This window comes from Ischnura elegans, chromosome 1 (assembly GCF_921293095.1).
Source record: "Ischnura elegans chromosome 1, ioIscEleg1.1, whole genome shotgun sequence".
Taxonomy (NCBI): domain Eukaryota; kingdom Metazoa; phylum Arthropoda; class Insecta; order Odonata; family Coenagrionidae; genus Ischnura; species Ischnura elegans.
In genome coordinates this window covers 3,470,832-3,488,932 of record NC_060246.1, presented here as the reverse complement: position 1 = coordinate 3,488,932, position 18,101 = coordinate 3,470,832, and the positions used below count along the sequence as shown (strand labels likewise).

The following is an 18,101-nucleotide window of genomic DNA, read 5'->3' as shown; positions in this document are numbered from 1 at the left end:
ATATGGAGTGAACGAGAGGGGTCAGAGGACAGAGCTGTGATGGAGATTGCATGAAATGGGAGCCAAGAAGATAGCTCATTGCACTTAACTGCTCAAGTTCTGTGTGACTAGTGGCAATGGAAACAGTTTAGGGTGTGCCTGGAGAAATTCAGTGATCATAGTTTGCTCAAAAGCAAAAAATAGTTCACTCGATCGAAGGCCTTGTTGAAATCAAATAATACCATATGTGCGATCAATTTGTTGTCATTGGCAAGGCATGTCGTGGGTTACATTTAGCTTGGCAGTCTCTATTCTAAAGCTTTTGCTAAATCCCAGACTGATAAGGATCAAGCTTGTCGTGCAATTTGAGATATTCATCTGCTTGACTGTGAACAATTCTGGTAGAGTGTTTTGATAAGTCACGGATAATTGAAATCGGGAATTCTTGGGTATATTGATCTGGCATAGTGGTAAAATGAGGCCTTTTTTTCCATGCAGCTGGAAACTAAGAGTAAGGTAAAGAATGGTTAAATATTTTGATCGTGTACGACAGTAGAATGTGTGGCTTTGTGGTGAAGGAAAATCATGGAAGTTTGGTTGTATCATAAGCAGTTTTTTTTCTGGTGAGTAACATTCTTCAAAATATGTCCATTTATTTACTTCCTATAAAAAATATTAAGCTCATTATAATGTATTACATTTTTTAAAATTTTTATTTATTGCAATTTACTGCAAAAGAATACAAATTGTATCAAATTTTTCCATTCAAATGTGATATTTTCTTAATATAAATGTGAGTTGGCCCAGCTATGCTTATTTTTCCAATGGAACAAGTGTCCTTTTCAATAAACTTGTCATGTGATAATTTGAAGTGTATAGATATGATATTTAGAAGTGTGTGTACTTAAATCTATTGAATTATTCAAAATAATTATATTGTCCAATGTATTTTCTTTGTTTGCTGGATATTCACTTTTATAAACTTTTTATTAGGCTTGTACATTTTGCTTCTTGCATCTATCATATTTTTAATACTTAAAATATTTGAATCCTTTCGGGAAGGCTTGCTCTATGTTTTGTATCTTGTTCTCAACATCGGGCTGCTTCAAGGTATTGAATTCAATTCAGTTATAAAACTAGTCAACTTTTATTGAAAGTGTTTTTGACTAACCTTCAATCCCTAATTTCAGAGCCCGATGACCCCAGGAAAGTGATTGTTAAGAAGCTTGCGTTGTGTGTAGCTGATAGGCCTGATATGGAGCTTGACTTAAGTGGTGATTTAACACAATTAAAAAAACAGGTTAGTGAAATTGGTCCCTTTTCTATCATTGCTTCTTCGTGAGAGGAAAGGATTAACTCCAGTGCCTCCCATCTCCTTATGGAAGAAATAGAAAAGGGCTTACAGTTTTACTATGTATTGCATAGACCAGGGCAAATAACTTGGTTTACATATTTATCATGGAGGTGCTACAATGAAAATTTTAAGCACTTGAAACTATCAGTTTTTGCTGGAAGAATTTAAATTTGAGTTCATTAATACATGTCAATATCATTTGAAAATGATAGTGAGCTTGACCCTCACATGGATAACCTTTTGGTTGAATCAATGTGTGAGTTATTGTAAGGGAAAGCAATGTGGGATTTGCCATTGAAGACTTAAGGTGATTTACAGTGGAACCCCGATTTATCGTTCCCGCATTCATCGTTTTCCCGCATTCATCGTTCGCCGCTCCTGGTCCCAAATTAAGTTCCATAAAGACAATGTAATTTTTTCCCGCATCTATCGTTCCCCGAAGTATCGTTTTCCCGCATTGATTGTTTGAAGATCGCGGTCCCGTCGTATAATTTTCCCGCATCCGTCGTTTGACAAAAACAAGACGAAGTGTTTACAACGTGTTGTTTATGGCTGATAACGACAGACACAAACTTTGAATCTTCCCCAGGAGATTCAAATGCGATAGGGAGAAGCAGAGTGCCGTGGGATAGTTACATATAGTTACATTAGCGCATTTCCCAAGATCCGGTATCCCCCTCCATTCAGCACTTGCCTCCCCCCCGGTTGAAGCTTTCCTCTTCTCCGAAATAAAGAAAAGGTCCCAGCTCGAGCAGGGATCGTATTACGAAGACCTTAGCTTGGAAAGAAAATATCAAGTTACTCGAGAACAAAAGAAACCTTTTTCACGCATCCCCCTTTCTCGACCACTGACTTTTTTTTAGCTGACTCACTTCAAAGCTCTGGAGGTCAACTGCTGCATGAATCACCGATTAGCCCAAAAGATGTGTAAAAATGAATTTCGGCAATTGGTATTTCGGCAATTGGTATTGCCGGCCTCGGTGGCGGCGGGGTAAAGTCCTCGCCTGCCAAACCGTAGGTCGCGGGTTCGAATCCCGCCTGGGTAGGTGATCCCTCTCCAGGGCATGGATGTTTGTGTTGTACTCTGTTAATATTGAAATCCCTCGTTGTAAAAGGCCGTTATGTGCTGTTTACGGGGGTTGTGATAAATAAATAAATAAATAAATACTTTTATTAGATTGAGATATTAGTGATGTGCACGTAATTCAAAAAAGAATGATACCAAACACGACGTATTTCTAAGGTTATTTAACCATTTTAAGCAAGGAAATAGTTAGAATAATAAGATGGTGATTTCTGGCGAATATTGATATCCTCGCAGCTGATAGTGAGCTTCACGGCAGTTGATGAGGATTTTTTTTCGAAAATATGTCGTCTGATTACAATTTACGAGGTATGCTACAAGTCTCACTTGTCTGAGGTGCTAACGAAGCGATGTCTTCTCAGGGTATTTTGTTTCTCCCTACTAGCAATCTGAATTCATCTGCTCATCTAGAGCTACGCTAGTTATTGTTAGAAATGAGTGGGTAAGTTGCCATCTCTATAGAATAAAAAAATGTGCGCAGTCTTATGGTCATGCTTCACCCTCTGCAGTAAGCTCTGCTTACGCCGTACGCGATAGCATTAGTGTCGAACTTCACCTCGTACGACTGGTTCCGTACTTTCCAGGGTGGGTTGACTTAAAACCGGCGAGTGTTTTCCGTGTGGGTTCAATAGAGTCCGGTTTCATTTTTATTAGTTTTCTTCTTATTCGTCTTCGGACCATGGCCCTTCCGAAGACACGAGTGAGAACTTTAAAAGATGGACTGAAAATAATTGATGATGAAGAAATGAATCCGGGCTAGAAATGGGTGAATATTACAGCACGCCTCAGTATGTCCGGTAGTACGTGACGGCAGAGGTGGGGGTAAAGCGAGATCCCTGGTGAAAACAAGAAATGGGATGAAGCCGAGGATCAGTTGGGTGTGCCGCTGACGATTAACGCCACATTGCCTCAATCATATTAAAAGTTTAATTGCTAGAAAGGAAAATTTCAAATAAACTATTTTTGGCCTTCTTGATCCATCTCATAACCAATCACTGCGACGGCGAAATCAGTTGTTTGAGGCATAACACACAATTTCTCTTGTAAATACGTGTACTTGAAATGGCATTTGATGGATAAGGATTTTTACATCGGACAGAAATGCATAATAGCAGTGAAAATTCCGAGTGGAGTGAAACATTTTTATAATGCCGCGTGTTCCTTCAGGATATTTGAAAGAGATATAATCCGAATCAACAATATGACCTAAGTGTTTCGATAAAGGAATAATATTCCTGTAATCAGCTAAAATCATTTTTGAATCCATTAATGAATGTCATAATTCGCAAAAATCCAGCGTTTCCTGGGACATAGGCAACCCGGACAAACATTCCCACATTGATCGTTTTCCCGTATTCATCGTTTTTTTCATCCACCCCTGTGAAAAACGATAAATCGAGGTTCCACTGTATAGTTTTTCTGCCACAAAAATCTTTCATTTGTTGTTAAAGTGGGTTGCTTTAAAAATATGTGGGCAACATAGGGTAAGATGCCTCTTTGTCTCATTTGCTATCTAGTATGCCAATGTACAGAAGTACTCTCCCTTTAAACTGAAGCAATGGTTAAAACATTTTTTCCACCATGCGTACCCTTGGTACTCTTTGTTTCTGATGCCTTGCAAGACCACCTTTGATTCCATTTTCACCTCTGTAATGTGATGTAAACATTTCCCCTTCATCGCCGTTTTCATTCGGGGGAACAAAAGCAAATCACAAAGGTGCGAGATCTAGTGAGTGGGGTGGGTGAGAAAGCACTGTCGTGCAATTTTTTAACAAAAGCACAAGTCGCAGCAACTTGTGCTGCACTTTGATCAGGCATCAGCGAACGGGGGATGAATTTTGCTGCAATTCATCTCATTTGCTAATCTTCGGCTTAAATTCACTGCAATATACTCACAGAAAGACCAGATTGTTTAGCGAGTTTGTAAATAGTATGCCTTTTATCCTCGTGCACAAGGGCACGACTTTTGTTTCACATTTTCATCAGTTCTGGAGCTGGAAGGACAGCCCAGGCAGTGAATGTCTTTGATTGACTTGTTGCCACTTTTGAATTCTGAATACCACTCATGCACTTCAGTTATGCCACTTTAAATGCCTGTTAGATAGGGAAAACATTGTCAGAAAACTATAGGTTTTACCCACAATAATCAATAATTCTCTTGTTGGAAGAAGTAAAAGCAAAATTTACCAACCAGATGATTCTCGGGAGCCTCTTGTTACAGATGGCTTGTACAGAGGTGAGTGACTTCTCGCGGAAAAGATGGTTGACAACCCCCCAACTCCTGAGAAAGAGACAATCCCCTCCGCAGCTTGTCCTCTCCCTATCTCAATGGGTCTTTTCCAATGATACAAAAACTAGGCTTGAGTTGTAAGAATATGGATCCATAGTATCATATTGCTACGTAAAAGGAAACCAAGTCACATCATGTCAAATCCTGGTTTCAACTTCTTTACGGCAATAAAGAAGTATGGAAAAGATCCTGCATTTTAGTTTTATGCGCAAATTTTTGTACCTTATATACTTGAATGATTAAGTAGGTAAAAGTGTTGGGGTAACATAAGTGTGTTCAATCCTGAAAAACTGCCATTATTATTGGCCAGTTTACATGTGTGTTCAGGGTGTTGTAGATGACATATGTGGGTGGAGTTTCTTGAGCTACCATTGTATAGAGGACCCTAAATGATATTTTGTTGAATAGCTCATTTTAATTCTTCAATTTCCAAAAGATATTAAAGCCGAAAGTGTGCTGCCTAAAGCAGAACCTTTAAAAAATGGCATTTGCTGCTTATTGTGGAATTTTTTTCTCCTTTTGCTTCGGCCAGGAGTGAGTGACTGGGGACTATGTAGTGAGCTACATATTATAGCAATAAGAGTAATGACTTCATAGACAACCAAAGCATTGGCTAATAGCAAGGGATGCTCCATTGAAACGGAATGAAATTGTTGGATTAATTTGTTGTATTGCTCAATATCATCAGAATAACATTTATCTTGTCTGTCTACTTTCAGTATTGGTTTTCATTATGTTAAGAAAACGTATTTTTTCTTTCAGGTGAAAGGGTTAATTTTTTTAAGATTAATATTTTATTCATCTTGTATTTTTTTTAAATTAATTTCATCATATCAAATGATGATCTAAGCTGTTGTCCCTGATAACGCACAATGAATGATCTTGTTGGTGTTGAGTTGTTTATATGGGTTAAGTTTCTTTAAAGCAATTGATACTGTTTTACATTGCCTGTACTTTTTTTTTTAACTTCTTTTGCATTTACTGTGATCAATTACGGGATCAAATTTTGAAATGGATAGTTTTAAATATCTTTCATTTTGTTTTTAGGTTTTTGTCATCAAAGAGGGAGTCTCGTACAAAATTAGGATAGACTTTGTAGTTCAAAGGGAAATTGTGCACGGTTTGAAGTACATCCAAAAGACATATAGATTGAGTATGCCTGGTAAGTACATGCTGTTCATTATGCTTGTAGACGTAAATGTTGGATTAAGTTTGGTTTTTCAGTAGACATTTGGTGAAGCATTGAGATATCAAGGAAGAATGTGTACCCTGTCGCACTTCATTTGTGTTTGTGAAAAATTGCCATTTTTATTATTATTTTATTCTGTTACTCCACCACATTAAGCTGCAAATGACTTTCTTCAGTTAAAATAATTATTAAGATAATAAGGCTTTTTTGTCCTCAGAATGGGTTTAGCTAAGTGGTGGCACTAAGTTATCCACCAATAATAGCTGATGAGAGACAGTTATTAATTACTCCATAATAATATCATTGATATTTTGGTATATTTCCGTTTGAGGTTGATGTACACGGGGAGGGTTTTAGTGGTTACCTTGGCCTGTCTCCCCTCCCAACTTGTATATCCCACTTCATTTCACAATGGCCAGTTACTCTCTTTCACTCTATCTATAAATCCTATCCTCTTCCGTCCCCTTCCTAACTTACCTTACCTTTTTCCCAGTTACAGTTTATAAAATCCCCTCTCCGTAACACCTCAGCTTGGAATTTATATTAGATTTCCTTTTGGATTATAAACTTTTTTCTTACTGGTCGGTCAAAGTAATAAAAAATCATTTCAAAATGAAATTTTCAATATTTTGTCCTTATTATTGACTTTGGAAAAATGACTTGTTTTCCCCCAGCATGTCAGAATGTTCATTCATTGGTGTTTTTTATGAAGCTGTACCGTAATGAAAAATTCACTTGAAGATTAACAGTGGCCAATTTTGTTGATCATTTGTATAGGTCTACAACAAATATATTTTTAAAGTAAAATCCACAATGTTGACCCAGCTTTTTTCGTAGCTTCCTGCATGGATTTGAATGGTTGGCCCAGCATAAATAGTGAGAATTGATTTATAATAATCTTATATAATAAGGATATCTTACCTATGAAATACCAGGTTCTGTGACTTGAATTTACTCGTGTGGTGTTAGGCAGTGTGATTACTCATTATAGTTGCTCAAATTTAAATTTATTAGTGATATAACTTGCACATAATCTGTTTCTTTAATGTTTGAACTAAATATTTTGATTATGAGGACAATCGATATTATTGTTTGAGAGCTATATGCAGTCATCTTAAATAATCAAGTAAACTGCAATTTCCTATTAAAGGCCTTCCCCCTACTTCAATTCCAATATTCTTTCAAGCAATTACATAATCGTATGTGCAAAGAAGATTTTTCTTTTTTGTTTGTGTGTGTACGTATTCAAATCAAATGTATTCTTTGTTTTACATATATTTGTAAGCTCCAACATAGTTTACCAAGTTTCTGCTTCAGTGTATTCACCTTTTATATTTTGTTGTACTTATGTATTCCTTGGTCAATTTAACTACACTATCGCTTTCGTATGCGGCTGTTTTTCAGATAATTTTAATGTAGTACGTATACTTTTTATCACTTCTTGTATTATACTTGGACAACTGTTTCACGTGCATGAAATATTTTTTAAATAGATTTTATTTGTCTTGAAAAAACATTCATTTGCTCTTCCCTGTGTTGACGGCTTGCTTGCATCTCCACTTCATTTTGATTGACTCATCGTTTGGTTGATTTTCATCCATTTCAAACGAATGGAATTCAAGTAAAAAATGAAACAAGCCAATCCAATGTGACAATGTTGTAAATGCAAAACGTTTGATAATATTTACTGTGACGTGCTATTGTAAAATAAGGCCAACAAAAATTCACTGGTTTCCTATTAATATACCAATATTTTATGCTAACTTTTTGTGAATGCCGCTATGGATGTTGGGACTTCCCTAATTTCACATCAAGTGCTCCATATGGTTCATTTACCGATTATGTTTCCTGTAAACTGGTATCAAGCTTGGCTTCATCCAGCTCCCTCTAAATTCTCATATGGTACATCATTGTATTTCCTTTTTGTCCATCACTTCAGGACAGCATTGCTTTCACTTTATGATTATGACTGTTAGAATCTGATTTACCCTTTAAAATTTTCTATAGAGCTCTCTCTCTCTTTCGTCTAAGATTCGTGTTAGAGACAACTGAAAATATTCTGTCACGTTGTTCTTTCTGCTCCCTGTTCTCTTTTTTGCTCCATACTTGGAATTCCCTTCAAAATCAAGTGTGCTTTTGGATTTTTTCAAATTTTCTATGATGGCTACTTATAAGAGGACGACTAAGTTTAGAGTACAGAAAAATAGCAATTTGTTTGTCCATGTAAACAACACACTGCTCTTTTTAGGATGATGAAATTACCAATTTTATTCTTGGCTTCCCATCATTCATGTCACCAGATTCATCCTAAATTTTCCATAAAGTGATGAAATACACGTAAAACCATGCCCATTAGTGCCCATTAGCTAGCCATTGCTAGGAATGAAATATTCATTTCATATGCACCTAGATTTTTGAATTCCACTTATTTGTTATGTCCCAAAATTGAAAAGATTTGATAGCCTTCTTTGAGATGGGATGTCTCAGTATGTATTACCCTTTCATCTTAGGTAAACTTGCTCTCTTTTACATCTTTGACTCAGAGGTGGTTCATGCACCGTCACTCAGCACTAAATGGCCCAGTACACTAAGCTACTCCTCTTCTCAGGAAATGATTTGCTGAATCATCCCTTATTTCATGCATATGTGTATTCCGACTAACAGCCAGACTGCAAAATGGTTTTCATCTCAATGGAGTGAACAGAGTCTTTCCTGGAAGGACTCGGACCTTTGAATCAGCACCCTCTGCATAAGCACTTGGAAGATATCATAAACATTTACCTTAAAGACTGATGGATAGAGGTATTCAATTCAGGCCACACCCCCTGGAAGTGACTTGCAAGTAGTTGTGTAGATGTGGTTGTTCAGGGAAATGCGAATGGAAAATTTTGCTCCCCAATCCACAGGCGAAAACACAAAACTCAACTTGTGCTTCAATGGTTTTTTTGTAGCGTTTTTATTTGCTGAAGAGGAAGAAATCTCTTTCAGTGGTGGTGGCCACGAGGGGGAGTGATGGGTTGTCTTTGAATAGGGCTATTAAATGCAATGAACCTCCCTGGAACTGCAATAGGCTCAGTAAAGTACCTGCTTAGTCTTTGAGAGAGTGGTCATTATGAGAGGTTTCACTGTAATTCCGCAGTTCTTTCCAGTGTGCAACCTTGGTGTAAATTTTAATTGAGGTGATTTGCTGTGTATTACTATTTGTATGCCTGCTGTAGAGTTGTCGTGGCAACGTACTGTTTTGCCTGCATGTTGGAGTTGTGGAGCAGGCGACTTTTTTCTGTTGAAGTTGGAGATTTTTGAGCAAAATTGCTAACAATGTTTGTTCTCTTTTTTTTGCTTGCACGGACTCACAGCATCTGCTGGTGAGTATTATTGGGATGGTGATTGTTCTCCAGTTGGGAGGGATCTGCTGTAGGAATCATGCTACAGTAAACTCTTGATTTTACGAAGTCAGTGGGACCGGACAATTGGCACTTCGTAAAATCGAGTTTCGTAATTTCAAACCTTTTTCATAAGTCACGAAAAAATGTTCACTTTTGTTTCCTCTGCCGTTTTTTGTCTTTAGTGGTCTTATTTAAATGTTTTTGGTGGTTATTCTCGGTATTATTCATAGAAAAGGCTTTTTGTTATCGATTTATGCCGTGAATGATCGTTAAATAATTATACCACCATAAAATTCCCGACCAGTTTAGAAAACGTAATCAAATAATGTATTGCAAAGTTTATATTAAGAATTTAATGTTATGAATTTGTGGTTAGGAGCGAATAACAACTACATATTAAGTACACGTGAGGTAGATATTTGTTTCCAGCACCCACGGAATTTTAGCGGCAGCCGGCCTAACCGCCATTTATGTCCCCCTCTATCGCTCAGTGACGAGAAAAAAAAGAAAAACGAGGGCCTTAACCCATTTCCATAATAACCTTCGTAAGTTAATATTTCGAGTTACTCCGTATTTTCAGCTGAATGTGCTATCTTTTCAAATAGTTTTTTTCATTGAGATTCAGCCACGATCATAAATTACGTAGGATATCTTCTGGCGAATATTTGAAGTAAATTCAATTTGAGTTCTCCGTCAGGACACTGTGCTCCATCACCTTTGCAGACGTTGCTACGAAAGACTTTATTCTTCATCAGGACCATATTCTTCATACCGGGTGTGAAGTGCTATGTTCATATAGCATTTCTCTCCTCTTTTATGCCGACAGGAGCAAGGTTCCAACCGGAAAACGACAGGAGAAACATCTTCCATTATCGGAGAAATAAAGAGAGAATCGTTATTATCCGCATTGATTGTTTTTCTGCAAGAGATGTTTCGTCATTTCTCAACGTGTGTGAAGTATTGGTTCACTTGCGTGAATTCCCAAAAATGACACGCAAAAACCTGCACGTTCATCTCATTTAGTTTTCGTGTTCCTTTCTCCGCCGTATTGAAAGTTATGCAAAGGATCATTGACATAGAGAAAAGATTTTCTTAGCTTTAGCACTAAAAAATAGTTGCGCCATAATCGTAAATAAATATAGTGTGGAAAGAGCAAAGAAAATAATTTCAATTGAAACGTCAGCAGAGAAGAAGAGAGACAATTATAAGCGCGGGACCATTTCCCCGATAGTGGAAGATACTTCTTCAGCCTCTCTCCGGTTAATAACTTACCCCCGTTGCAGGTAAAGATGAACCATGCCCTTCTCCACAATCGGGGAACGTTCCCAGTGGGTGGGGTGAATAAGAGTGGGATGGGGATTGCCTGAGGAAAGAAGTGGTCAGCATATGGTGGGGTGAAGGGGGCAGGAGAAAGAAGGGTGGGGAAAGGGCCTTCAGCTCTGCCTCAGGTTACGTTTGGGGGGCGTATTTTTCTACGACGCACTCAAGCTCTGTAACCTTAGGGAGGGAGTGAATGGGAAATGCTGGGGAAGGAGGGGTTTGGGATGCGTAAGGTGGGTGTCAGCAAGATCAGCAGAAGGCCGCGGGTGGAAGTAAACAAAGACTTTGGAAAGAAAGATCTCTCGGCATGGGAAAACAGGGAGACGCGCGTGAAGAAAGTTCATGGTTAGAGTTAGAAGTGCGTCTTCATTACGAGTAGCCTGAAAAATAAGTTGGTGGTTGATAGAGCCCAATACTTAAGATATTTAAGTTGTTTATTCAAGAAGGCGAATTATACACGAAAAGATATTACTAAAAAAAGCTGTTATTTTTTTTCTTCTTGCCCTTTTCCATCGCCGCTTCCACCATGGTTTCTCACTTGCATACATGGGAATGAAATTGGGGACCTAACTCGTTAGCCAGATCAAAGTATCTTAATGTTTGGAGGGCAGCGTGTACTTCTTTTTTATTTGGTAAAATTACTTCCTCACTTTCATCTTCGTCGTCACTGCTATTCTGACTAGTCCCGGCCGCTGCTTCTTCAGACGTATGTACCTGCGTCCTATTGTCGCAAGCCCGGAGATCTTCGTCAAGGGCAATATAATCGTTTGATGTTGCGCGCTGTGCTCTTCCTGCTTTTTCCAAGAATTTTTCAAAATCATCTTTTAAGCCTCTAATCTCCTCCGCAATTTTATCCGCTGCAGCTTCCTGAAGATATAACGTAACGAATCAACCATAGCCGTGATATTATAGCAGTAGAATTACTAGTAGGCTAGTTGTATCAATTACCAACCTCGAGAACATCCTCATGATGCGCTATCAAAGGGAATCCGGCCGATTTCCAGCAATTTGCGATTGTAGTGGAGGAAATAAAGTACTTCTTTGAACCGTGTTTCTGCGATGAAAAATGACAATTTTATTAACTTGGCTATTCTAGCAAAGTTAACAAAATCGTTATTTCTCATCGCGGAAACACGGTTCAGAGACGTACTTGAATGCCTGATTGGCAGGAGTGCGATGCAAACAATTATTTTTTGATGATGGCATTGATTGATAGACTTTCAAAATGCAGTCAGAGCGGTCACTTTTGGGGAGGGAGGCCCCCCCTTCGGAGGGTCGAAGAGAGGGGCCAGCGAAGGTGAGCTCGTCGAGGAAAGGGTCCCAGATTAGGGACCCTTCGAAGTGCTTCGGCTAAAAGTAGTCAAGTAGTCTTCGAAGTACGTGCACAGCAGCCTGCCTTGCGAACGTACCACTTACGTTCACAGCAGTGCACAGGGTTAATTAGGGGTGTACGAAATACCCCGCGCGACCTTCCTGACATGTTAAACTACGAAGTATTGTCGATGCGATGTTTACGAATAGGCACGTAAATAGGGGCATTATGTCAGTTGCGATATTTTACTGAACTCCTACTTCCCCTAAATTCCCACCGTGAGGTTTTAGGCGAACCCTTTCTCTCCAAAAGTTGCACTATCATTTACGATTTCACACTTTTGATGAACCACAGTTGGAAGAGCTGATTTTTTTTAGCTACATACGCCGGCGTAACTAGTTTTGTTGACAAATATTTCGCCATAGTTCGTATAAACGAATGCCTTTCGCTCCTGGGGACCGACCCGGGGTTCGTAAATTCGAAACATTTCGTAAAATCGAAACTTCGTATAATCGAATAGCACCATGTATTTACCATAGGCTTTTCGCCGGGACCGCACTATCACTTCGTATAATCGAAAACTTCGTAAAATCCTGCTTCGTATAATCGAGAGTTTACTGTATTGCTCTAGTTTTGCAGTCTATATTCCAATTTTTCATGCTGTAGAAAACCAATTGTTGTTTGAATGAATTTGAGTGAGTGATGCCTTTGTTTCCCTTACTCGCAGAATGTCCGTATGGAATTCATTGGGGCAGAAATATGTGGTAAAATGTTGGATCATTTGTAAATCACTCTATGAGGGAATTGGGAAGTGGTTATGATAATAATAATAATAATAATCTTTATTGGTCAATAGTATTCATTAGATACACAGACCTCGTCACAGATGAAATTCAATTGCACATACATATAGAATATACAAGAAAAGATAGTCGCAGTTCATAGGCAGTGTACAATTAATAAAAATAAATGAAATATAATAGAAAGTATATGAATATATTAGAATACAATATCACATGTGTTAAGAGTAAAATATTCACTGACAGAATACAATGGCTGTGAGGCTAGCCATGAGTGAATCACACTCTTGAATTTGGTCAAGCTAGCCATTCTGGCTGAGATAGGGAGATGGTTAAATAGCTTGATACCTAAATTATGTATGGAGAATTGGGTTTTGGTTAATCTGCACTGATTTAGTGATAAGGAATTCTTATTTCTTAGGCTATGGTTATGAGTTGTACTTCTTATAGGGAAAAGATCAAGGTTTTCTTTCATATATAGTAAAACTCTGTACACGTACATACTGTAAATAGTTAAAATGTTCAATCTAATAAATAGTGGGCGACAGTGTTCACGAGATGGAGAATTAGTTAGTATTCTAACTGCCTTTTTTTGCAAAAGAAACACTGATTTTATATCAGGGGCACTACCCCATATTTCTAGGCCATAATCTATGTGGCTGTTAAAAAAAGCATAATATATAGATTGCATATAATCAGAAGGGACTATCGGACTTAGCTTTCTTAAAATAAAGAGAGCTTTGGAAAGCTTTTTATTAACCTCAGTGGTGTGATAGCTCCAGAGTCCAGATAAAACCCAAGTATGTAACTTTGTTGGCTTGACTTTGTTGGCAGGCTTCAGGTTACAGATAAGCTTTTGAGTTTTTTCTATGTTAAGTATAAAGCCATTGAATCTAAACCAATCATTGGCCAATACTAGATGATTGTCTGCACTTTGAGCAGCATAGGTAGTAGTTTTGCAGACATCTATTAAGGTCGTATCATCAGCATAAAGAATGGATTTTGAAGGTATACTGCATGGTAGATCATTGATCATTACTAAGAATAAAATGGGCCCCAGGACAGACCCCTGGGGAACACCGTATTGGGTAGGGAGGGAGGAGGACTGCACTCCCTCCATTTCAACAAATTGTTGACGATTAACTAGATATGATCGGAAAAGAGACAACTCAACTCCTGAGATTCCATAGTAGTTTAATTTTTCAAGTAATATGGAGTGAGAGACACAATCAAAAGCCTTGGTGAGATCACATAGGGTTAAAGCCACTGATGATTGATCTTCAAAAGAGTTGTGGATAATATTGGTGATAAATTGTAGAGCTTTTGTGGTGGTTTTACCTTTACGGAAACCATACTGAGATGAACTGAAAAAACCATTACTTTCTAAATAGTCATATAGCTGAGATTTAATAATTACCTCAAAGACTTTACCAATGATTGGTATGACAGAAATAGGGCGATATGAGTTAGGATCTTCTTTAGGGCCTTTTTTGTATACAGGAGTTACTTTTGAGTATTTAAGATGATGCGGAAAGACACCAGATTGAAGACAAGTATTGATTATTATACTGAGAGGCTCAATGAGAGATTCATTTAAGGTCTTTAAGAGGTTATTTGAGAGGCCATAAATGTCTTTGCTGCTTGAGTTTTTAAGAGATTTTATTACTTTAAAGATCTCATATGGTGTTACCCATTTCCACTTAAAGTACCTTTTATCAATTGTGTGTTTGCTTAACAGAGACATAGCTTTAATGTTATCAGAGGGTGTGGTTGAAGTAATGTTCTCAACTGTTTCAGTAAAGAATTTGTTGAGGTCATCTGGAGAGATTGAGAGATGAGGAAAAGTTTTTGTTATACCAGCCTCTTTTTTAATGACCGTCCATGCTGCCTTAAGTTTATTGCCAGAATTGGAAATGTATTCAAGGTTTGCTGCTCTTTTGGCTTGGGTTACAAGCATATTATATTCATTCTGTGCTTTGGTAAGGAGTTCTTTATTAAGTTTGTTACGATTCAAACTATATGACTTATGGACCAAGACAAGTTTCTCCTTCATGGAGACATGTGACTCAATAGACGCACATTGTGCCACGGATTGTGTTTGCTATTTGCTATGAGGGCCCCTGGGCAAAATTTAATGGCTAGTATTTAGTACTCTTGACTCCATCAAACCCAGCGTGGGTACAAATTGGGTTAAGATATTTGCTACGCTAAGTACCCCTGTACTAAGAGCTTCAATCGGTGAAAACTCTTGGTAGAATTAGTCCTCATCATCGGTTAACATTTCAATTTAGGTTGGTTATTGCCCTGCATCATGTGTAGTGCATGGGGTGAGGAAGATGAGGAGCTAAGTACAAATTAAGAGCCCTTAAAGAATATAAGGAGTGACTGTGACTCTGCGCAATTTATAAATTTACGCTAATTCAATGTTTGTCTAACCTTCATCTAATTTTTCTAAAGAAATGAAGGAGTGACTGTGACTCTGCGCAATTTATAAATTTTACACTAATTCAATGTTTGTCTAACCTTCATCTAATTTTTCTGATGTACATATTATTTTGTGAGTGGAGCATTAAAACCTTTAATCTGAGTTGAAGTTAAGCGTATGATTGATTTATTGGTAATATTTAAATAATATAAAGTTGCAGTTACTTCATTGATACAAAGTCATAGCCCTAACTACTAGGGGTACGGAGCTGAAATTTTCAGTAATAAAACTAGAAAAAAAAATTCATCGGAAGGAAAATCTCACAATTCCGAAAAGTGTGATACTTTTCGATGTATAAAGACTTGTAATAACATGGGAGCCTTATGGGACTAAAACATTTTCGTCAATATCAGCATTTTTTAATTTCACGGAAATAAACTCCCTGTGGCAGAAACTAAGAGTTTTTGGTCGATTTTTTGATGCCTCATACTGGCATGAAGGTATGCTTCATACAGCCTCCAACAGAATTCTCCTATGATTAATTCATGTATTTCCTATCCATCCATCACTTCTTGCTAGTATTGGCTTTCATTTAATGACAGCGACATGTAGACTTTGATTTACTCATCATTGTCTGATAATTTTTCTCCAGAACTCTCCTTTATCCTAGGTTCATACTGAAGATACATAATAGAAAATGTGCAGTCATGTCAATATGTAAGCTCCTCTATTGTTCCTCATTCGGAATTTGCTAATTTTTTTCTTTATCGCCTGAAAAGCGTTGGCTGACATTGTAGTATGGATAAATTTGTGCTCCCATGTCTTTGTAGGACGGAGGAGGGATGTCTGATGTTTGCCTGCTCTTTCAGTTGACAAGATGACCCACATGGTCGGGAGCTATCCCCCGAAAACGGAGATCCAGAGCTACACGACGCCTCAGGAGGATGCTCCGTCGGGAGTGATGGCGAGGGGCACTTACTCGGTGCATTCGCTCTTCACGGACGACGACAAGAACGAGCACCTCAAGTGGGAGTGGACCTTTGAGATCAAGAAGGATTGGAAGTGAGCAGGCGTCGGCTGCCGACTGTTGGGTGGGGGGGAGGGGTGATGCCGTGACAGCAGCCAATCCAGTGGACAGACCTTCCAACTCTCTAGTTGTTGACTTGGCTTGTCACATCCTGGACTGTTGTATCTCTATATCCCCAGTCGATACCACTTCCTCTTTCTCACGTTACACCGTTCACGAGAGTGAGACATTTCTGATTTGAAATTAGGCTTACAAATGCTGTGGAGCAAGGGGTGCTTGAGGATGTGTTCAGCATATGTGCTGACATTTTTGTTTTACTTTAAGCATATCAACATTGGTTAGTACGCCATATTCCCTAATCAGTGTGAATGATGTCTTTTTTTAAGTATGTAATTGTTTTTGTTGTAATTTGTTTCTCTTATACTGAAAAACCTAATAACTTTAGCTACATATATATGTTGAGTATTTTTGGCTAATTGGCATTTGTTAAGTATTTTTACCACGCATAATGATCTTACCTTATTTGTCGCGGACAATTCCTTGGGAGTGCTAAGGGAGACTGAATGGATTTGTGAACAACAGCATTTTTCCTTGTGATAAAGGCCGTATTGTTGTATGGAAAAAGTGCAATTCAGAATTGTGGAAGTATTTGCCGTCTCTTATTAATCATAGGCATATTGATTCGCGGAAGTGGTGCAGTTGATTTTTTGTCTCATTGCATATTTTCGATAATTTTTATCTTCCTATTATGAAGTAATTGTAGCTGCAAAAACACTTATTTCATGAATTATATTTAATAGTATTCATCCCTGCCCTGTTGCTGTAACTCCCAAAATTTAAAGCTTCTCACCCGTTGTGGCTGTATATTTGCATGATTTGATTCCTCTTAACTTCATATTATTATTCTTGGTCTTTTTTCTCAGAATACTAGATGAGAATATTGGTCTGTTGGTTGTGAATGAGATATGAGAAGCATTACAAAGAGTTATTGTTAAGTATTATGGTAGGACACAGAAGGGGTGTGCAAAAAATCAATCTTTCTCTAGTTTTTTTTGTATTAATTTCATGGTAAAATAAGCACTTACTACCATTTGTACATTTTCTGGCTGATCCGTATGTTAAGCACTTAAATGGAAGGAATGGTGCACTGCTGTGGCATCTCTCTGAGCAATCTGTGTTATAAGAGACATTTTTTTATACAAGAGAAACTAGTTTTAAAAATTCATTGATATCTCAGGTGTTTTATCATACCAAACTTCTTCTAGTGTGCTAAAGGTGATACCTGTTTCAGGTGTGAAGATGAATGATATGGTTTGGAGAGCATGGTGATCAGCCACTGTGTGCCTTGCATTTTTTTATACTAGTTCATATTTGAGAGAATGTAAAATTTTAAAGTTTAGCCACCATTTACGTATAGCTTGAAATTGCATCTGAAAAATTCACTTGCCCATTGAGTTGCCATGCTTTGCATCTGCGTGTATGCTTCTATTGTGTATTTCAGTTGTTTATTGTGGTAACAGTCATCTGTTTGAATAGCCATGCAACCATGATTAAACTGTTGGCAAAAAGTACAATTTTTGTAGCGTTTTTAATGGCATTAATGATAATAAACTTAAGTAACAAACGTACAGCTGGGTTTCATTGGCCTTTTCAAATGTAGTTGGGTATTGTGGATTATGGGGAAAAATACAGTTGAGAACAATGTTCTCTTGAGCCAAGGAAGTGCACCTGCCATACTTTATTACCAAATGTGTGTGTGTTTTTGTGAATGCAAATGGCCTACCTCATATTTTGTGTCAAAAAGCCCATCTTGTCCATACTAAGATTGTATATTTTCTTTAGCTGAATAGTAGTTGTGAACATTATCAGTGTTGTCCTTGAAGCTTCCCTCATGGATGTCTCCAAAACATAGAGTGAATTTCATGTCTTCTCACC

At 37.8% G+C, this 18,101-nt stretch overlaps 1 protein-coding gene across 2 annotated transcripts in view; it reads left to right on the top strand.

The window, feature by feature from the left end:
* LOC124154699 (rho GDP-dissociation inhibitor 1) overlaps positions 1-17,794 on the top strand; it is a 29,369-nt gene extending 11,575 nt beyond the window's left edge. The window contains exons 3-5 of one of the 2 annotated variants that reach the window (XM_046528582.1): positions 1,170-1,279; positions 5,755-5,869; positions 16,009-17,794. In XM_046528582.1, the coding sequence (XP_046384538.1) occupies positions 1,170-1,279; positions 5,755-5,869; positions 16,009-16,205 (422 nt within the window). In that variant the 3' untranslated portion in view covers positions 16,206-17,794. The other variant, XM_046528589.1, reaches the window with a different exon arrangement.
* The last annotated feature ends 307 nt before the right edge of the window (positions 17,795-18,101 follow it).